The following is a 23,643-nucleotide window of genomic DNA, read 5'->3' as shown; positions in this document are numbered from 1 at the left end:
CCCCATACCCTCCCCGGTTCCGACGCCTGTGCTACGCAGTTTTGTGTTTTCCTTCATATTTGTAATTTAAATCTTTGACAAAATCCATTTACTATCAATTTTTGTAGTAGATATAGTTATGTTTAAAGTACTAGCATCTTCGTAAATAGGTCACTGAAACATGCAATTAACTTACTTTTGATAATCTTTATGTTTAAAAATATATAGTAAATATGTCATTCTCACTTCAATTTGTATATAAATTGTGGTATGTAATTACATATTAACACTCTCTATAGGTTTTTCTATTTGTGGAATGTGTACACCAAGAGTCGACATAATTTACAATATATAAAATGCTGTATTGCCATCATTGCAATCATTGTTATCATCATCATCTATTTATTTATCAGTAGAAAATGCGATCAGCCTGTTAAAGACATCCTTATTATGGAAGGAAGTGTAATTAATAAGCATATTGTAGATTGATATGTTATTTCGTGTAAAACACTGGAATTATGAATTTTCTCTTGGGGATTAAATCCAATTCAAAAACTAACTTTGAATAATACCCCATAAGTAAGATTGCATCAGCAGGATCCGCAATCATTCAGCCGTTAAATATGTATATAAGAATTTATTACCAACCGATTACAAAGAGAAAGAAATAGAAATATGAAAGGGGAATTTTTCAATTATTTTGGCGGTTTTTTTTTTAAGTTTTAACCTTTTAATCTTGACAATTTCAATCGTCTTAATTTAATTTGATCACATTATCAAGCGGCCCTCCCCTCTTCGATCCAACGCCTATCATCTTAAAATCGCGAGTGACGAAGCCTCATTAGAAGGCCAGGGACCTTGTGTTGTTAGCTTGTTATTTGCATGTAAAGGTTGTGATCATGAGACAACTGCTGTGAAGAAAGCCATGGGTGATCTCTCAGAGTTGCATAATTCAGTGATTTCAGTTAATCAGATCTAGGGCCAGATAGTGTTAATTTCAGACGTTATGAAATAGTCTAGGGGCAGCTCTTAATGTCAGTTGATTAATGCCATCTTACACCATGCTGTTATTTGGTAATTATGTTCTATCTATTGAAAGTGATTCGTAAATAAGACAGACACCAAGAGTTTAGATTGTCCGCTTTACTTACACTATTCCTACTTCTCTAGTTTGGCTACAATTTAAAATTGTAAGCCCTGCAACCTATTACCTAACGCATCAATCTTCGATTTGAGATCGTTGTTCTACTGAGATAAACCAGAATTTGATGATCAGTCTCAAGAACAGAAGTTCTACCGTATTGATATGCTTAGAATTTTTTGACTGCCCATACTATAGCCAAACAATCTTTCTCGATGACTGAATAATCTCTTTCTCTTTCACTCAAAGTTGCGACATGCATACACAGCTGAAAACTTTTGCTCATGTTCTTGCAACAACACTGCATCGATACAATAATATGATGGTGTTCAACTCAAATAAATTTAAGTAATAATTTTAGCGATTTTTCATAAAAGGCCTGGAAATTCTCTCGTTTATAAACTGAACTTTGAAGAAATAAAGGGAAAGAACTGTAAAATAAAAAAAACCTATTTACAATGTAAAAGAAAAAAAAAAGAGATCGCGTTCGCGTGTGTCAGTTTTCCCACGTTGACGATGGGTCGTCTACACTTGTTCTGCATCCACAGATAAAACGGTCTTGTATGCCGATGAGCACCAAAGGCAGAGGCCTCAAAGTCCTTATAATTTTAACGAAGACGCACCTTCGAACACCGCGAAGCTTCTCATTGAAGGACACACCTTATTTCATCAAATTAACAGCTAACGACTAACTTACCATAGCACTCTATGCACTACGGAGCGCCGTTGCTCAATAAATTAAGAAAAACAATTTTTTTTGAAAATATATACAAAAATTGTGACAAAACGAAAAGTGGTTTTATTAGCATTACTTTCCATTCTCTTTTAAACACAACAAACTTATCATATTCTTTGTTTTTTGCGATCAAACAGCAAAATGTTATTCTAGCATTGTTTTGGTGTTTGGCGAGAAAGATCATTACGTATGACCTGGTCTGTACATTGTTTGATACAAAATGAGATTTAAGTATTCGGTTAGAATTGTTTCATTTAACAAAGATATATACATGAACAACTTTTGGTAAGCGAATCTGTGATTATGCCTCCAGTTCTGTATAAATGTACGCGTTTAAATGTTGGTATTACACCTCCACTCCTCCCTCCCCCCCCCCCCCCCGAAAAAAAAGAAAGAAGAAAAAATGTATCTACTGGTCCTTAACTGGTATTAAGATGGACAACAGAAGGGAAAAGGAGGAAACGCCGACTAAGAACAACGTGGATGCAAACTTTCGAAAACGAACTTAAGGACATGAACCTTACCTGGAGAAAAGAGGAAGGATAGCAAAAACAGAGAAGAATGAATTAAATCCCTAGTTCTTGCCCTATGTGCATCCGTTTGCAAAAAGGACTAGGTAGGTACAGTACCGATCAGACCCAACCTAACACCAGAGTAAACTCTAAGTACACCCCGGGTTTACTTTCTGGGTTTACTTTGGGTTTACTTTTTGAAAGTTTGGGTCCACTCAGGGTTTACATTGGGTTTACTCGGGGTTTACTTTGGGTTTACTCGAGAATTGCTTTTGGAGTCAACTATACGCACTGAAGTGTAAAGCAGACCTGTATTTTATCTTATCATCCTACTGCCTGTAATTCCTCTCCCTTGTATATTCCGAACACACATGTAGCGTCTGCTTTCAGGGTATACTTCTGATCGGGATTTACTCTCTGTGTCCACTCTGGGTTTACTTGGGGTTTACTCTGGGTTTACTCTGGGTCCACTCTGGGTCCACTCTGGTAAACCCAGAGTTAACCCAGAAAGTAAACTCGGGGTTTAGTTGGGGTTTACTTTCTGTTAGGTTGGGTCTGATCGGTACTGTAGGTATTGGTCCTTAAGTAATGTCAACCACCAAAACCAAGAAAGAAAAGAAAAATTGCATCATTCAAAGCTTTAGTTACTTTAACGTCCTCTTGACTTATTTTCTTTTTTTCACTGAAAGAGCCTTAAAAGCAAATGATTGTACTCTATAACTCCTTCAATGTAATCAAACGACACTGACGCCCCAATGTACCACGTGTTATATCTCCCTTGCATGTCTATGATATCCCAGAGAGCGGTGGCCACACCAGGGGGGTAGTTCGGAAAATAAAAGTTCCATTTGACTTGCTCAACGATACGTGGGTTGACTTTGTTAAAATCACGAAGGTGCTGAAATATTTGGTTCTGTATGTATTCATCCACTTGTTTGTCCCAGGGGTTCGCTTTACCAGTATGCGAGTAGAGAACGGATTCATACATCCACCCATCTGGGTCCGTGTTTTCTCTTCTTCCTTGTTGATAATCAATTCCTGTAACGTTATTTTCAACTTGATGCGAGTTGTAACTCCGAAACACCGTATATTCCGCCTGTTCAAGTTTATAAGGAAATAAATCAATGGGAGCAAGAGACCGTTTTCCCGGCGCCATTGAATTAATAAGTGATTTCACATAAAATGAATGTCTCAATTGAGTGAATATTCTTAGTTCATGGACATTAAAATCTACAACGTCAAATAGTGAATTCATAGATGGCGAGAGAATAAGGAAATCGAAATTGTCGGTAAGCAATTCGTTCGAAATTCGGTTTTTATAATCTATTCGAACATTTTTTCTCCTGACAATGCGCAATATGTCAACGTTTAGGCGAATATCTACGTTAATCCTCCTGGCCATTTCCCGACAAAGATTTTGCCAACCACCTTCGAGTCGAAATAATCCCTTTTCTGGTTTGAATAAGGAGAGAACGGTAGCTGGCGTCAGGAACAGTAAGCCGTATATTGCAGATGTTTCGTTCAATAAACCATAGGCGTTAAAAGAAAGGGCATTATAAAATATTGGCCTAGCGTCTGTTAGGTTAAATCTTTCCAGAAAATCGTCCACCGTACCTCGAATCTGCAGTAAAAAAAAGTTATGTCAGTAAAATCTGGCATATAAAAAACTAGTAAGTAAAAACTTGTAAATGCAAAACATGTATATTCAACTGAAACATACGTAACAATATATTCACAATTGTCAATTAAGGTACACGTTTGTACTAAAATAATTCTAATTATACTTTCGGCACACTGCTCGCATGCATCGTATTCTTATATGGAGTAGTTTGGGTTTTTTTTAACTGTTTCTCTTCAATACTTGTATGGTGTGTAGGGCAGATCATCAGTACTTCATTCGCAATGTATAACAACTGTATGTTAAATCTCGTGGAAAAGAATTTTCACATGCTTCTTGTGGGACAGAATTCATACTATAGATTTGGAGCAACCAATCGTTCAACGGATTATTCTTCAAACATGTAGATTACAAGTATTGGCGCCCATGTACTGTCTAAATCCCCCGCTCCTCTCCTTGCACGTCTGCACACCATTGTGTTGCTAAATTAATTCACGAAATTAAATGTTTATTGAATTGCAATTTCGGATAACATAATGTATTGATAGGATCGATGCCCACATACTTGAAACTGTCATTTTTACTAAATCCACCAAAATGGATGCCAACGAATATTGATGGAACCACAGAATTTATATCAGACCTTGACTGACCTTGTACAGGACGTCTTTGGACGGTCGAGGCATCAACTCTCCCTCGTATTCGTCAAAAAAACATCTATGTAGAGCTATGTACCGCTCTAAAGCCTCACGAAGTCTTGGGAGGGGCACGGGACTGGCTTGGATGGTGGGTACAAAATCTGAAGATTAACGTATATCCTGTTTAAGTGAGTAATGTAGATCTTAAGAAAGTGGTTAAATAAGTTAATTGCTAACAACTGAATGTTGACCACTGAATGCAAAAAAAATTATAAAAATAATAACCTACGAATTGAAGCGCTACACCATCCTTTTTGTTGCGCTTTTGATACAATCTTTACTTATAAAATAAAATGTATTAGGTAGCTAAAGGCTTATTAAAATTAAGAAAAAAACCTACAAAAACAACATCTATATGTATTTTTAGAATAAATTGTTTTTATATTTTTAATAAGCTTTAATTTAATAACTGTTTTCTTGTTTGGTTTTTAGCTTGTATATTACATTTATTGTTTAATGTTTTCCAATTTGCCATCGTTACAAAGAATATTATTATACTTTCATGTTAACGACTGAAATCTGATTGGTTGAAACGCAGTTGGTAATCCGTTCTATTACCCTCAGCGTTAGCAAAACACTTGGTAACGGGTAACACAACGAATTGTTACATGCGCGTAAATTATGTGCGTACGGTTCGCTATTACTATATATACTGTTGAAATTGACACCCCGAGATAACCATTGTCAACCTCCACAAAGCGGAGGTTGACAATGGTTATATTGGGATGTCAATTTCAACAGTTACCTTCCCAAAGAGGCACTACATGTATTTATATAATGTACGTGTGGCTCTTTTGCATGTCGCAAGGTTACACTTTCATACGTAACTTTAAATGTGATCCAGATCGTCCGTTAATCTGCCACGTTTCTGATTCGAAGTTTGAAAAATATACTGTAGAATCATTAGAATTCGTGGTGGCTCAATTTTTGTAGTATTTGTGAGTAGTCCTCACCCACGAATTTACATCCTCAACGAAAACAAATTATAGAAGATTTTGTTTTCCTTCTGAAACTAAATTCCAACGCATCAACGAAATTACATCTCCTCGAATAAGCAAAACTCCTAACATCAACGACAATTGGTTCCCACGATATTAAATGATTCCACAGTATTCAAGACATGTTTGAAAGTCAAGGACATAATTATTTCAATCACGCATTTTGGGGAAAATACTATCAGAAATGTATTATATTTATAACACAGTTGTATCAATGGTAGCCATGTTAAAAGAGTGTAATTAGCGATGAACGTATTGGCCTACAATTTTCAATCCAGGCAGCTAGGTAAGGGTATCCAACGTATACGTAGAGACCTAATTTTAAACGCAGCTGAAATACCTACTGTTGTTGTTTAACCATGTACTGCTTTCACCCTGGGGTAGAACTTCGAACCCGACGTTAAATGTTTCCATCAGCTTGACAGTCCTATCGTAAGTTTCACCAATTACGGCCGCTCCGAAATTTTCCCACACGTTTCTATAGAAACGAGAATAGGTTTTTCCGCCTACTTCGCCTCGTTTTTCAAAAACAACAATGTTGCTGTATCCTCTTTTCTGCGATAAAAAAAAATGCATTTAGGTACGACGAAGAATTTACATGTTAGGTGTGAAAAGTCAACGCTTAGTTGATGATGATGTTAAAATGTACCGGTAGTAACTTCCCATTAAAAAGAATTTCTATTATTTTCCCGGTAATTTTAAAAATTAAAATATTGATTCAGTGAATTTCAAATAAACATGTAGTTATACAGAAATTCTTATTGAAAAATACATGTAAGAAGAAAAAATGGGTGTTTTACACTTCCAAATAAACATTCATTGACCTTCATTTACTTTATTTATTTTTTATTCATAATCAAGAAAAATCGCAACCAGGCAGATAATCAATTGGTTTAAAAGTTTTAGATTTTGACTGGTGTAAATGGATAGATTAATGGATAGAAATGAAATTGTATTTTTCAGAAAATAGTACTAGTACAGCTAACATAGTAAAATGAGAACATTCCGTTGTTATATTGATGTTTTCACTTTGCATTGCATGTTCATTGCTGTTGGTAAGCTGTCGGGTTAGACTAGCTATCAGCTTAAGATGGCTGGATAGTTGTGGCCATTTTTAGACTGTATTGATCTCCTTTGTAAGAAGAGCTCTATTTCAAAAATAAAGGAAAATGCCAAAATTTGAAATATAGAATATATAGATTTTTTTTCTTTACTAAATAATAGTTTTTTAGCTTAACTAATCATATCTTAAAATTTTAGCAGATCTGATGGTTAGTTTGTTGACCATCCAGCCTCCTTAACCGACAGTTATTTAAACATTGTCTTGAGTTCTTTATGCTATGTAATAGTATCGTTAAATGAAGTATTACTTACAATGCACTTAATATATTACGCAATCATCTTAAATACTCATCTTACATTTTATGTATAATGTACAATTACCTCACGGTCTTTGAGTTTATTAAAATTTTACTAAACTTGAGTTCTGTAAAGTATTACTTCCATTGTGCTGTACGGAAAATAATTATACTCAAGCTGAGTTATGAATTACCCCATGAGGCGCCTTCTTATAAATGAAATATTTTTGTCGTCGAGTTAATTACATATCAATTACTTGAATACTCGGATTCGTTTAATTATAATAGCTATGATAAATATGGAGCATTACACGCATTGCTTTCTCTCTCATGTGACCCACCTTGAGTTCATAGGCCATGTGTAGACCGGAGGGCCCGGCGCCGACAATTGCAATTCGATCATCTAGGGATCGAGGGCCCTTAATCCGTGGGTGACCTTGAATAAATTTCTGTTAAAAAATAAATGAATACTACATGAATTACACGATAACTTTGTGTTTAAATTTATATTAAACAGTCTTGCTGTTTAAGCTTACAGCCTTGTATAATAATTACTCAAGGCATTCAATCTAACTCAAACGTATGAGATGATGTTCTCCGCTCTCGCCCTTGTGGAATTGAATGACCACATATAAACCATATAAATTAAACTACAAACCATGTAATTCAAATTGTTTTTCATCTGAATAAATTTTTTCACTTTCATTGGTTTTAACATGACACGTGATTTTCGGTGTATTTCTTTGTCCGTCTGATGAGAATAATACCGAGGCTTCTCCTATTCATCTCGACATTTCTTAATGTTTAATACAGAAACCGCGTTCCTTAAGTTCTTAAAATATTTGGAGTAGTAACCCGTTGCAATTGATTTAAAATATGTGAAGCTGCCCTTTGAAATGACATCACACTGATGTGACGAGAATAATTCAATGATAGCGTCGAAATATGATCAAAATTTTGATTTCTGATTATTTAAGGAAAAAATACCAGCCTTTGAACTTAGTCATTTTTTGGCTAAATATTGCATAAAGGGTACCTCATTTCACTTGATACGGTAGGTAGTGTTTATCAATTCAGGGGTTGACATGGATTATGTATACAGTTCACATAAAAGAAAACCCGGTTTGCTGTCACATTGACAGCTTTTCACTTGTTTCTTTATATTTTAAAGTATATGTATGTTTTGTCCACAAACACCAGCGATATCCGTCTCATGAATTTCTTGATACAACAACTTCAAGCAGTGAGATATCTCAAACATTGTTTGCTACATACACAATAGTTTTGATTAAAAACCATTTTAACAAGAGCTTAGACTTTGGGTAGTTGTGTTAAGCAGCAACATGACGTAGGCCTGTCTATTTCATTCCTGGCCGCTCAGCGTTTTTACAACGTGTAAGACAGTACGGGAAAAAATGTTGTAAATTAAGTACAGCTATACTGAAAACAGTAACTTCTTCAATGGTATTTTATAGAATATGTAAGGGTTTCAACATAAACCCTCTTTTAAAATTCTAAACAAATAAATCCCTTCATTATAAAAGAAAAACTTACTTTGCCAAACATTAGATTATTATAAACTTTAAAATAAACAGAAGGTGTAGAATTTGTTTTCTCGCACTGATGTTCTAAAAGGTTATTTTGTTTTTGATAAACATAACTAATGTATACTTTTTCACATCATGTTTGTTCATAAGCACATACAGATAAATCCGGTTGAAAGATGTTGTACGTTATCTCCCTTATCAATAAATAAATTAAATCATTTTCGTTTCTGGCATAACCCAATGTACCAGAGAAGAAATAAATTTGCTGCATGCATAAGAAAGGACACTTGCTTAGCGATGCAGTTTATGTTATACATGTATTTTGATAATTAAGATCTCCCGAGTTGTTCTTTATGTGTAAACTGTCAGACTACATAAGCTTCCGATTAAAGAAAAAAAAATCGAGAAACAGTTTATCAAGTTAGCTGAGAATGCATTTGGGTTCTTTTTTAAATATCTCTTTATAAGCTTGGAAAAGTTAAAATAATTATTTGTTAGATAGATAAAAGTATCAATTATTTGGAACAAACCCAAACAATTTTTTTTCAAAGTGCGTTTAAACCGACGATATCAACGCACTTATTAAAAAAATCATTTTTTTTTTCAAAGTGCGTTCACTTGGTTCCAAAGTTGAAGATTGAGCAGTCAACAAATCACCCAGCAGCTCCAGCTGAAAATTTTAGAGATTTTTGCTAGAACTATGCACTATTATTTAATTTATTGAAAAACGCATGCACTAAAATCTTGTATATAACTTCAATCTTTTTTTTTCATTTCTTTATACAGAGCTATTCATCTAATGAGATAAATATACTAGTAGTCATTAAAATACCACAGCCACCCAGGCCTCTTAAAATGTGATGGAAGTATTTAGAACATAGCATAATGGTCGATGTTTCATTAAGTAAAATAGAATAGTGAATACTGTTAATATCCTTTTCTGATAATGAAAAATACGATAATTATCTACTTACTCTATTTGTACAAGTATTCGGTCCATTGTTTAAGTCCACTGCTGACGAATACCCAGTATAGATTAATGAAACCTGGAGAAATAGGCAAAATCCAGCAAGCAAAAACTCTGACATTGTACATGTAGCAAAGTCGACAAAAACACACAGGCAGAAGTGACACCTCGTTTACAGCCCCAAAGGGCTACATATACTTTCATGATGTGACGGTAACCATGCAGATATATTAATTTGTTAAAGAAATGTCAAGAATGACAACCATGACTTTCTAATGCGGTTATCGATGCATGAAACTGCATCGTAAAGCATATTAAGAAGTCAGAATTCGCATTTAGTAAATTCCTGCTTTGTAACAACCGTTAATAATACAACGCAATTGCAACGCTAGATGAAATTCATCTTATCAAGCGTTGCAATTGCGAAGCCTAATGCTATAATATATTTAACAGCTCAGTTTCTCGGGCCATTCCGGCAGAGCTCTAAAAAACACCTTGAATGTAGTTCCTAAGCGTCCATGACTACGCGGGCATGTTTTAAAAGGCTTCCCGATGGATTTTACAGCGATATGTAGAAAGTCACTTGTCTGTACTTCATACGATATGACGTCATAATTAACTTTGACGTCCCGATCTGCATTCCTGTCGATGGTTTTCAGGGAATGTATCTTAACGTTAAAAGTTAATTATATCAAACCAGAAGAATACTGCATGTTTCTTTTACATAGACGCTGCCGTTAATGCTAGACGTATAGAATTCATTCATTAATATGTTTTACGGTGCGACCGTTGGGGCGAGCGCAGCAGGTGATCAAAAATGAATTATGATAAATCAATAAAAATAAAAGTAGTGACGTAAAGTACACGTAAATGAAGAATGCAAAATAAAATAAATATACCAATTTTCCGGTAAATTGTTATTATTCATAATTCATAAGATTTTTTATTTATTTATATACCAATCTGATTAAAATCAGATCTTAATAACGCTCCGAAATTCTGATAGACGCTGAACAAAGTTTAGCGACATCAGAATTTGTCGGAGCGGATCAAAAATCTGATTTTGATCAGATTGTTTTATATACTGGTCGCAGGCCAGTATAGAATTTATCCAATATAAAATGTTGTTGAATAACAAAGATTTTAACATAATGTTTTAACATAATATTTTTCTTAAACAAATAAAAATTGACTTATCACAGAATCCCCCCTCCCCCGTTGAAAAAGAAATCTTTACGTATAAAAAAATTTGTTGATCACATAAGGAAAATGGATCCCCCGGTAGCATGTAATACCGTAATAGTAGTGCAAATAAAGACACTTTTGAGCAGCTAAAGAGCTAAAGGCATACCACGCACTCCCCATTCCTCACCCCGATTAGAATTTTCCTGATTTTGAGAATTTTATTTTTCTTTTTGCTTGTGAAGATTTTTTGAATGATGTTGCCACGCCCCATTTAAAAAAACGTTCCTGGAAATTACCGTAAATACAGTGAATAAAATAAATGTGAGCATTCATCCAAATGAGAGCAAGTTACAGCTGTTTCCTATCTCTGAAGAAATGTCTCGATTCGTTAGCTCTGCAAGATTTTGAGAAGATTTTGGTATTTATATTTCAGCAGATTTACAATAACTACTTAGAGTTGTTTCCCCTTATTGTGACGTCAAAGTTCACGTCGGTCAAGTGTAGTCTGTCTCTTTGAAAACACACTAGAAAAAACTACGCGAAAAATATTGATTGTTTACTTAAAAAGCATGATGTTCTGGAAATTACACAATTTTTCTGTTTCTCAAAAGTTTTACTTTGATTCTCGCGAGATGGTATCCAGTCTAGTGAGATCGGCCGACATTGAGGAATTGCATTGTGGGTCGAAATTTACTGACTCCGAAAAATTCTGTCGGATCAATGTGCAAGAAATCCATTGTGACGTCACTCGAAAGGACGATAACTCCGTTAGTCTTAAAAGTAATGGAAATTGGCGTTGTGTTATTTACAATGCATGTACATAGTCTTTTATCTTGTTCTCGTGAGAGTGTGAAACGGGAAACCATAATTACAGGGAACTACTGGGACGATTAAAACAAGGCATTACTGGTCCGATTTACTGACGCCAAAAAAATCCGTTGAATGAATGTGCAAATAGTCCGAATTTTCTATTCACACACGCCTTGCCGGTAGAGCTCGCTTTGCGCCGGCGCTGCCGGCGAGCTGCGCTCGCTATAAAAACCAGTATCAAATAATCGGCAGTTTTAAAGCTTCATTTTAGGTAAAAGACTCTTTATAAACTAGTGGTTTGGAGACTCTCCCTGCTACGTGTAAACAACTGAATGAAGCAATTTTAATGCATGTAAAACCAGCTCGGCGCAGGTGAAAGATCAACACAATTTTATAATATTTTACGTAAAATTGGTAGTCTAAGAGAATATAAGTAGCAATGTGAATCGTGCTTGGGAAACCTACGGATTTATCCCAATTTTTTGTAAATCGCTTTTAATTAGTAAAAATGTGCATTATTTTGACGATTTTGTGGAATGTTTCAACAATATCTTCCACAAACGAAATATCTATTTCTTTCCCCAGCAAGAACTTCAAAGTATATGACTTAACAAAGAATATTTCTTAAAAATATGTATGATTTAATGTCATTAATCACCTGCGCCGATGCGATTTAAAGCTATACACGCTATAATTTGCGTCAATTTTGAATAAAGGGGAAAATGTTTGTGTTTGATTACTAATAAAAGTTACCTTTATTCTGTAAATTATAATGCTCATTTCGATCACGTAACAAATATATCAAATATTAAACAATAAAAAATATTTATTTTCCTGCCAGGAAAGTAATGCCTCCTCGTGAATATCAATCTATCACGTGATAGCGACAGCTAAATTTAGCCTATCATACCAAAACTGGTGAAGGGTCAACATCTTCATAATTGTGATAGTTTCACAAAGGAAAGGATATTTTCAGTAAAGCATAAATTTGTCCGATATACGAGTGCAAACAAAAGAAAAAAAATACAAGCCTGTGAGTAGATAAAAATACTTCCTTTAAAAAAATGACGTAGACCTGTGTTTTTCCCCTGTGTGCTATTTATAGATCCTATAAGTGTTAATGCAGAATTAAGGGTATCGTGAATGACAAACGTATTTTACTCATTATACATGTATGTATTTCAAATTAACAACTGTTAAGCATATTAAAAATCAAGTTGGATATTTAATTAGGCAAACAATAACGACCACCTAGTTCTCCGCGGACATGCGCAATGAGGTCGGTTTGCTCTTCCTTCATCAATATTCATAAAAAGGTATATTTTCCTGGCAGGAAAATAAACAATTAAAAATCTATATCTTTGTAACGAGATGGAATTCACCCTTGTAATTTACAGATTAAGGATAACTTTTATAAGTAGACAAACACATGCGTTTTCACTGTCATTCAAAATTGACGTAAATTATAGCGTGTATAGCTTTAAATAGATCATTTGCATTATTAGGATTCGCTCATCACGTGATTACAAAGCACATAAGACGTCACAAAAATTCATCAAATATAAGGTTTAACATCGGTGTCAATAAATGTAACATAGATCTTAAGTAATACTCCCGGTCAAAGTATTTTTGCGATGATTCAAATAATATCGTTTTCCAGCCGTATTTTAGCATCGGGGCGCCTTAACATTGCTGCGTTACCCCTTTTTATAAAACTTAACTAGGTGTACAACACATTTTACGATCTGTTGAAATGTGAGCTAGACTTAATATTCAATGATGTACCTTAAAATATCACTCAGGAGCGAGGCACAAGGCTGTATAGCAAATATTCATTTAATGGGCATCTTAAAGCATATAAAATTGCCGATTTATCATCATACAGTTTGTCAATTTTGATTTTTGAAGCCACAGCATAAATGAAAAAAAATATTTAACAGCGTTTTCACTGGACAAATTTCCGCCAATAATGTCAGCACAAAAATGAATTAAATATCAATGTTTAATATTTTTTCTTCAAACTTGTAACAGATGACGTATGACTATGGGGTAGTTTCATTATAATTCATTGCATAGCGACACTTCAGACGTCCGAAAACAGGAAACTCGATGCGATTCAAAATACCTCAAAATAACTGTATCTCATTCAAGATTACTCCTAGTATTCAGCTAAGCTTGACATTATCCTGTATAAAGTGTCCTTCCAATTTTAAATAATCACTATTTTTTTATTTTTTGCATCAAGTATTAAGGTGACTATATTTTGAGTATAAATAACATTTAGTATACAACAGTGTCACATTCTGCAAACTCATCACTTACACTGGGTGGTTCATCATGGCTAATGCTTTGCTTGCTGTTACTTTCCTGACCAACAAGCTTGGCGGTTTGTACATTGAATGCAACGGTTATCAATACATACAGTACCGATCAGACCCAACCTAACACCAGAGTAAACCCCAACTAAACCCTAGGTTTACTTTTGGGGTTTACTTTGGGTTTACGCTGGGTTTACTTTTTGAAAATTTGGGTCCACTCAGGGTTTACTTTTGGTTTACTCGGGGTTTACTTTCGGTTTACTTGGAAATTGCTTTTTTGGTCAACAGTACACACTAAAGTTTTAAACAGACCCGTATTTTATCTTACAATCCTATTGCCTGTAATTCCAGCCCCTGTGTACTCCGAATTCACAGTTAGCGTCTGTTTTCAGGGGTGTACTTCTGATCGGGGTTTACTCTCTGTGTCCACTGTTGGTTTACTTTGGATTTACTCTGGGTTTACTCTGGGTCCATTCTAGTAAACCCGAAGTAAACCCAGAGTAAACCCAGAACAAGTAATCCCAGGGTTTCGTTGGGGTTTACTTTCTGTTAGGTTGGGTCTAATTGGTACTGTAGTAATTCCTAAGATAATATGACCAATGTGTGATCCTAAGATATGATTTAGGATAAAGGTTAGGGAAATCCTAAGATAAACCTGGGACATGTCTTAAGATGTAGCTCGACGGGTACTTATAAACATCTTAAGTAATGGTCTCCTAACCTACTAAAATCATTCGACTTATTTTTTACATTAATTCATGCAGATAGAATTAGAGAGAATGGAGCAGGGATAAATCAAAAAATATTTTGCCAAAAAAAAAAAAATACGTGTCGGTAACACGTACGATAGGCCTAAAACCATTAATTTTAATTTGTATACATTTTTAAGAATATACATTTACTTAGATATATTCATGTATCCGTGACCAATACCAACTGGTTTAAACAGAAAAACATAACCAAACATCCAAATAACTAAAGCACTGTGAACGCTAACGCCCGTTTCCCTCCTACATTTTACATCCAAATATTTCAAAATTTCTGTCAGATATTCAAAAACAAATTTATCTACTAATAAGTATGATCAAATCCTAATTGATTTATATCAAAACAAAAATATGTAGTCAAATAATTAATTTTTAAACAAAAGTTTTGTTTACGGGGATCTAAAATGTTTTTTATTGTATCGGTCTCTGTGAGTGAGGAAAATATTATTTAGCAGCAAATATGTGCATAAAAACTTAATAATCATAAGTTAACGTCATATATTAAAGTAAAATAAAGTAAAAGCCCCCCCCCCCCCCCCCCCCGTGAAACAACAAACCCTTGGTATAAATATAAATTTAAACCCTGGTATAAATATGCTAAATAACAAAAACCAAAAAAAAAACTCAAAAGGAATTTTTGTTTAACGGGGGGGGGGGGGGGGAGATGTTTTAAAAACATTTCCGTTTTTCGTTATTTTCTTTAATAAAATGAGCTATTTTAACCCAAATTACAAAGTTATCTTTCTTTGTTTGACCAAATCATTCATATTTAATGAAAATATAGATAGATCTTTACATTTTTTTTAAAATGACTTTTAGTTAGGCGGCTAGACAATGCTATCGTTCGGAGTCCATTTGTGTAAAGAAAATATGCATCATGACAGATTTTAGCTTACAAGCAAATTATTTTCTAAACAACACGTGCATTCTTTAAGTGTTAATTGACAATTGATACTATTGTCATTCAAGTAACACATAAGCACGTGCTTTTCATAGAATTTAGCGTTAAATGTACATGGTAAAACACAACCAATTTCCCTGAAATATATAGTAAACACGTAAAAGTTGAATAAGAATAAGTTATATTCAACCAGATATCTCAAAACAACATGAACATGAATACAGTTTGTTCAACAGTACGGATTTTTTTATCATAAAAAAGGAGTGATCATGATTAAGCGAAGGACATTTGAAGATATTTTTGGCCAATGCTGGTAGGCAAAACAATTAATGTAACTTACTTAGTGTATATACTAATCAAAATAGCTGATACCATTTGAAATTTGTGAATAGAATTGGCCAAACATTGTAAATTCTGACTTACATAAAATGTAAAATCTTTTCCCCCAGAAACATTTTGGAGAAAAAAAACGTTCTTTTCACTGAATTATGGTTACCGTATCACAAAATTGCATTATACTTCTTTGGTGGAAATGAATTTTATTCAAGATAAATCGGACAAGAGACTAGGCATCTTCCGTTTTAAAACTGTATTATCAAACACAGACTACAGATATAGTGTATGAATTATGAAAACTAATGCCCTGGGGAAAACAGCTCAACGAGCAACATATTCTTTAACTAGTGAGAAAATTGGATACGTACAGTTGCTGTGGCGAGGAAATATTCACCGACTTGACGTTGTCATTAATGAAAAAGGACATAATTTTGTACACTCTCTTTCTTGTTTTTAGCAATGTGTAAATTTGCCAACATTTTTATGACTGTTTTTAAAATTTGTTGAGAGAAAATTTACATCACTGAATTCTTACTTTCTTCGCGGGAGTGATGGATGGGTGTACCAACACCTGATGACAACCAAGGACATTTTGACCAAGTCGTGGAGATCATATTAAACGGACCTTGGATTGTATATACATCATAAGTATTAACACGGTCACCAACTTTATGGATATCTATGACAGAACCATCAAAGTAATGGTTAACTGCCCTTTAATTTAGGACAGTTACCTGTCACGACACGACAAAACAGCACCTCGGACGAATATAATGTTCGAACTTGGTCAGAAGAAATCAGAACTCAAATCACCATCAGTGAGGAAGAGCGAACTCTCCAGCCAATTTTAAAGCTATACGATCACAGATCGCAAATAAACTTCTTTCGCCAGAGGCTGTGTATCTGGCGTGTCTGTTGCTTGAAACAATAACGCTGCTTTTATATTATCTTTGGACTTCATAACCAAGATAACTTCCTTACCTAATTTGTATTTACTTCATCTTTTGATTTGTAACCTTATTAGAATTATCGAAATTTAGTTCTCTGTTTCCTGTATGCTGTGTTACACTCTTTCATAACCATAAATGTGCTCAGCAGTAGTAATATGTCGTTTTATTATATAGAAAGCTACACAAAAAATACAGCAAATGATGTACACTCTCTTCCTCGGGCTGTAGAAAATACTGACAAATGTACTTAATAAAGCTATAAAAAATTATGGACATTTCACTGCATTTTATGGGTTGATTTTTTATAAAACAAACTTTCCTGGCAAAGTTTGAACTGCTGAACAATCTAAATGATCACATACAACATCTGTTAACTCTAGAGGGAAAACTAGGTGGACTTGTTACAAGTATATTTTAACTAGGGTTTCCGTAGGAAGAATCTGGTAATTAAAATGATGGGCGGGTCGCTACCTATGGGATACCCAATTTGTCTTGCATACCAATGGTACATATATCAGAGATGTTGCATATTACCTGGATTTTGAATTGGATGCAAAAAATTCCAGCTGTTGAACTTGATCAATTTTTGCGAATATATATGTAGGGTACCCATAGGACGAATGTAACCATTAAAACGTGTTGGATAAAGCAATTATAAAATCACACAATTATATATGTTCTTTTTATCTCATACAATTTGATTTATATTATGCAGCTTTTGAGACAGTCCCTTATATGACCCGAATTGATTTTTTTTTTCAAAGATTAAAAACGATGATGCAACGTTGTGTTTTGCGGTTATTGTGACCTTGCGCAATACAATTTAGTACGTCATTTCTGAGATAAATCTAACTGTTTTGATGTAAAGTATCACTGAAATAAACCTTGAAATATTTTTTTCGCTTTTAATAATTTTTCTTAGAGCTTATTCACCTGATTAAATAGACATACTGATCAGAAGACTTGAATAATCAAGTTTGTTGACCTACACAAAGTTAAGAATGCTCGTTAGTTTGAATTGACTCGAACGAGGAACAGTTGTTGATGTTTTATAAAACAAACACTAGCCTAACGATTCGAAATTGAGAATAGTGAATAACAATGGTTACCAGTGGTGGAATAAAAGTCTTATAAAAAAATTATTTCGGTAAGTTCTTGTATATGAACACAACCTTCATCGGGTCTTCAGGATGAACTCCTTGACATCACAAAGCAAATTGAAAGTTGGAAAGGGGCTAAACTTATAAATAAAATCTTGTCAAGCAAGAGAAAATGGTCTTTTGGTTACGTTTATGTATAACTTTGCATAAAAGTGTGTGGGGGGGGGGTGCTTAGGTCTTAGGTATTTGGTAAAAATAGATGGAGCTGACTAAATGGCAGAACTGTAAAGCAGTAATATTTATCATCCCACTGAAACCTTAGATAAGTCTGATATTCTTCAGCTATATCTATGAGATGGTACCCTGAATTTAGATCAAATTGAAAGCAATAAAAACGTTTTTCAAAATAATCTTATGCCGTCTTCCAGTTTTCAAACTTTATTTTTTCGCATTTTACATACTTATTTAACCTACTGAGATTAAGAATCAACCTCTTTTTGATTTTATTTTCTGCAACACACAGGGAACTGCATATAAACGGCTGAAAAGGAACTTCTAAAATACGTTTATTTCTTAGCAAGTCTAACTTTTCTGAAGAAACAAATTCAACATTGTGAATGGCAGATGTGTTATTACGAATACACGTTGTAGTTGGATTTGAAACAAAAGTAATTTCATACCCAGATTCAATAACTTTCAAAATGGATGGCTTTGTACCAATTACTCTCCATTTACCAAGATTTCTTTTTAAACTTTTTTTTAATGAACTTTGCTTTATATGATTTGTCTGAAAGCATTTCAGCAATAGTAGAATTGCCATTATAACCTTGATACCTATCACTGACATTGTGACTTGTTTATTTTTTGGTCTGTTGATTTTCCAGTGTCCTGTGGAAAAACATTTAAAGAATACGTCACTGGGCTGTGGCTTAAGCCATGCAGATTTGCCACGAAAGAGCTTTTACTGGTAAGTGAATGGCTAAAATTAATTAACAGAAAGCACAAAAGAACTAAGCTGGGCTGTCGAGCCGCCGCAGGGGGGGGGGGGGGGGGGGGGAGTCTTTTTGGTATCGTATGGATGAAAACGCCTTATTCTGCACTTGTTTTTTTTTTCGAAGGGCGCGATTTTCCTCACGTCGAAATTGCCTTTCGTACTCTGAGTTTTCCCCAATTTCTCTTGATTGATACTCATTTACTGTTTTCCACCCGACTGGAGAGGAATATGCTTCTGGCGCGTTTTTAGTTTTGTCCACAATTCTCCTTAAATAGTAACTGACTCCCTATCTTTAGTATAGTGTCAAAAACTCTTGTTTCCAGTTTCTCTAGACTCTCAAGAATTGCAGCATTAAATTTGTTCTGTGCACGGTTCCCTTCAGATTAATTTTCCAAATAGAATTTTCTTTTAAATTATTTATGATAAACTCAGACTCTTCTGCTTTAAGCTGACCTAATAAGGTGTGAAATAAATTCAAATTTGGTCTGCAAAACGCCCGTGACGAGTTTCATCGCGTCAGAAATATCAAGTGGAGGGTTTCCAACCGTTTCTTTTTTAGTTTACTTGGTTTCGTTTTTTTTAAATAGAGAAATTGAGTCGCCAGATAAACAAGTCTTGACTACCCGAAAAAAAGCCATTTGAATGGCTATACTAGTACACAATACCTTTCACGGGAACTTATAGCCCGTGCTATGAATATTAATGTCACCTGACCAGGTGAAAATGATAAAAGCCAATAGATGAAAAGAATAAACAAAGACTACCACGTTATTGGTTACATTAATAAATACATGCTGTTTACAGTAGTATGCTGTAAAGACGGTAAGTTTGTAATAAGCGATACTTTCTATTTGGATAGTAAAGAGGGCATAATGGTCTTAGCCATTTTTAGATCGTATTTTCATTGTATATCTCACTAAAAGAAAGAAGTTTGTATAAAAATGAACGACAATATTAAAATTCAATTTTGAAAAGCTAAAATATAAGTTATGATTGTTTTACTTACATGTAGTAGTATTTTTTAACTTGAAAAATCATATTTAAAAAATTAAGGGAAATGTTATTGGTAATCGAGCCTCCTTAACAGATACCTACAACCAACACAACGAGCTGCTAGTATGCAAAGTCTGCATGTAACTCAAACCTTTATAATAAATAAGATTTGAAAAAATCATTGATTTTTGCCAGAGGAAAGATTTCTCTTCTAAGGAATATAAAGCAGTTCAATTGTTGTACAGGACGACAATAATTCAGTTTTGCTTCAATTAAGGCTAACAGAGCTCAGAATTTTTTGTGTCACATTAACATACCGATACAATTCATTTTCCGAGCTGATATCTCTCTCTCTCTCTCTTTCTCTCTCTCTCTCTCTCTCTCTATCTCTCTCTCTCTCTCTCTCTCATAATTCGTTTTAAGCATAAATAAATAGTTCCTAGCGTTTATCACAATCAAGTCTAAAGCTGTATTTTTCATTCCAACATTCAAAACTTACAAAGCGTAATCTTTGTTAATGTGACACAAAAAATTCTGAGCTCTGTATATTGCTTATAATATTATTATATTATTCATGATTGACTTTTGACATTTTCTACTGAAGTATTGTAAACATTAAATTTGGAAAAGTGATTTTAACAAAAATCGTGACCAAGTGTGTAGCTTGCAATTAGTTGCTTTGACATATACCGTAAAACATTTTCAAATAATATTTAGGCATTACAGGTGACACTCGATGGCTCGAACTTCGATCTCTTGAAGTTCTTGATCCCTCGAAGTGAACTCACGGTCACAATTTTTTTCTCTATATAACTAGCAAATTTACTCTTGATCTTTCAAACTCCAAAATCTCTAAGTACTTGATCTCTCGAAGTAAAACCTGGGTCCCGTTACACATATTTCATTGTTTTTCACTCTTGATAACTCGAAATGATTGCTGTGTACACACGCGGCCGGTCAAGCGTATAATTATAGCTCCGTGTGGACCTTACCTGGATGGTCGAGTGAACTCCTGGGGGCTAGCGTGGTAGTGTTAATTGGTTGATTATGTAAGTGACACTACCCATTGCTTCCTTCAAAGGGTAGATAAGTAATTTGTAAGTGATTTATTAATTTCAACAACGTGTGAATGTTACGGAAAATGCTCTTCATTTAAAATATTCTAACGTAATGATTTAGAAAACATAATATGCTTAAAAGTTTTTTAACGTGAAAAAAATAACCACACAAGTAAGTTCTGTATTGTTTGAATTGAAGTAATGTAGCATAAAATACGACTGAAATCATGTCATACTATCCTTCCATGTTATAAATTTCCGGCTACTATAATTTTAGAGCCAAAATGACTGGAACAAAAATTTCCGGATTTTCTTAAACTTTCGATCTCTCGAACTTTTGATCTCTCGAAGTTTAATCATGGTCCCCAGAAATTCGAGTTATCGAGATTCACCTGTATATGATAATATGTAGTACTGGCCGTAAAATTCATCTTTAAACATTTGTTAAATATTGTGGTTTGCAGATATTAGCTATGGCTATTCACATTTTAACATTTTCTAATAATATAGTACCTACATTACTGGCTGCAGGCATATGCTCTCCATGAAAGGTAAAAAGATTTTGTAAAAAAAAAACAACTTCAGAAGCAAAGTCTTTAAGGGAAATCTTTCTTGAATTCATATGATGTGTATTTTGTATATACATGTATTATTTTATAATGCACGATTGCATTTGAAACTACATGTAAATGATTAATGCAGGCACGTACCATCGTTTTTGAAAGTGGGGGGGGGGGGGGGGGGGGCCAGACCCATCCAAAAAATCTTGACAAGCAAAAAAAAAAAAAAAAGGGAAACTTAAAGTTTCCAAAAATCTTCAAAAATCCTAATCCGTGGGGGGGGGGTGGGGGGGGGGGGGGGGGGGGCCTCAACTATACTTCCAAAAAAAAATTCTTCCTACCAAAATTTTTTTCCCTCCAAATCATGAAATTCCTAATTCGTGGGGGGGGGGGGGGTTACTTCAATTTTACTACTCATATCCTTATTTTCATATCAATTTTTTACTAACTTCCAAAAAAGTGGGGGGGGGGGGGGCAACTCCATTATAATTCATATTTTTATATGTAAATTTTAAAAAAATTGTTGCTGCGAGAAAAAGTGGGGGGGGGGGGGGGGCAGGCCCCCCTGGCCCCCCCTGATGCTACGTGCCTGTAAAGAATGTTTTGTAATCATTTTATCCTAAATAATTGACCATGAAAAATAACGTATTTGCACTTTATTTCCCATTGATAGCCTACCAAACTTCATGACTGGAATTTGACCTAATACAAAAAACTGATAAGTTATACAAAAAGCTAAGATAGCATATAGAAACAAAGGAGACAAATATATAAGGTTAAACAATTTTGAGCGCACCTGAGCCGAAAGCTCAAGTGAGTTTTTCTGATAAAAACTCGTTCGTTGTCTGTCATAATCGTCATCCTTGTTGTCGTTGTTGTTTACGTTTCGTATTGTTTTCTTCTCCTACAGAATCACTTGGTCAATTTCAACCAACTTGGCACAGAACACTCTCTGACCAAGGGAATTCAAGTTAGTACCAAAGAAGGACTACGTCCTATTTCAAGGGAGCTGAATAAGAATTAATGAAAATTATCATATCATGAACTTCGAGAGTAGGGTGGAACAACAAATGTGGGGGAAGAGTCAAAGTGTTACATGGTAGTTTATCGTGAAAATCTTTGAAAATATTTTTACCATGAACCAGTTGAAACGTAAATGTATGTGGAAACATCCCCATGAAGTTTTGATTCTAGTTTGTTTAAACCATTACCCCCAAGGGCAGGATTGGGCCACAACAAGGGATAAGAATTTTACATATTTGTATCAGGTGAGTGATGTTTCCCCTGAACTCTTATTTCGTGATCTTTTAAAGTTAAAAATATGTTAAACGCTGAAAGGATTTTAGTTTTTAATATAAAATGTCTTTGAAAAATCAATTATGTGCAGGAAATAATTGTTTATTAGTTGGCCAATGATATAAAAAACCACGCATAAGAAATTAAATTTTGGAGATTAAAATATAGCAAACTATTATAATATCTTTATAATGCATAAATTCATTCTGAAAGTGCACCAAACCCCCTGACATTGATTAAGAAAATAAGATAAAGAGAAGCATTGCCAAATAAAAAAATAAAAGAGTGATGTATTTTTTTCCCATTTTATTTTAGTAGAACATTTGTTTAATTTTGAAAACCTATCCAGACGATTTTTTAAATCAATATTTGCTATTATCATTTACAGATGTTTTGAACAAAGGATGACTGCATTTAACGCCGTATTTTTGGCCCTTTTTCGGTCACTATTGTTAGATTTATTTCTCGCTCACTTTTATATCACGGCATTTTTTATATAGTTTGTTCAATTGCCAATCGAAATTTATTGTCATAATGGGTTTAAACTGTGTTGCAATAAAATAATTTGTTTTCTTACCCTCACTCCTTTGCGAATATTTTGAGTTTAGACTTATCTGCCCTTGATTGATGATAAAACTTATAAATATGAATGGAGGGTTGATCTAACATTGTAAAGACTAAGTCTAAGATTAGAATAGCGGTACTATAATTAAACATCCTTCCTCTCTCTCTCTCTCTCTCTCTCTCTCTCTTTCTCTCTCTCTCTCTCTGTGAATGTGCACTTTTTGAGAAAAAATAACATATATTATCCGCCAGCACAA

The 23,643-nt window shown here is 34.3% G+C and overlaps 1 protein-coding gene across 1 annotated transcript; it reads right to left on the bottom strand.

Moving 5' to 3' along the window:
- Positions 1 to 2,999: 2,999 nt before the first annotated feature.
- LOC105327898 (uncharacterized) lies at positions 3,000 to 9,762 on the bottom strand. The gene is made up of 5 exons (XM_066073955.1): positions 9,562 to 9,762; positions 7,382 to 7,489; positions 6,027 to 6,237; positions 4,640 to 4,785; positions 3,000 to 3,989 (listed from the first exon to the last, which is right to left on the bottom strand). Exons 1-5 carry the CDS (start codon positions 9,673 to 9,675, stop codon positions 3,048 to 3,050), a joined length of 1,521 nt encoding a protein of 506 aa, XP_065930027.1. The 5' UTR covers positions 9,676 to 9,762; the 3' UTR covers positions 3,000 to 3,047.
- Positions 9,763 to 23,643: the final 13,881 nt, after the last annotated feature.

The sequence above is a fragment of the Magallana gigas genome, chromosome 10 (genome assembly GCF_963853765.1).
Source record: "Magallana gigas chromosome 10, xbMagGiga1.1, whole genome shotgun sequence".
Taxonomy (NCBI): domain Eukaryota; kingdom Metazoa; phylum Mollusca; class Bivalvia; order Ostreida; family Ostreidae; genus Magallana; species Magallana gigas.
Note: the sequence above shows the minus strand (reverse complement) of the source record. Positions and strands in the feature narration are given on the sequence as shown.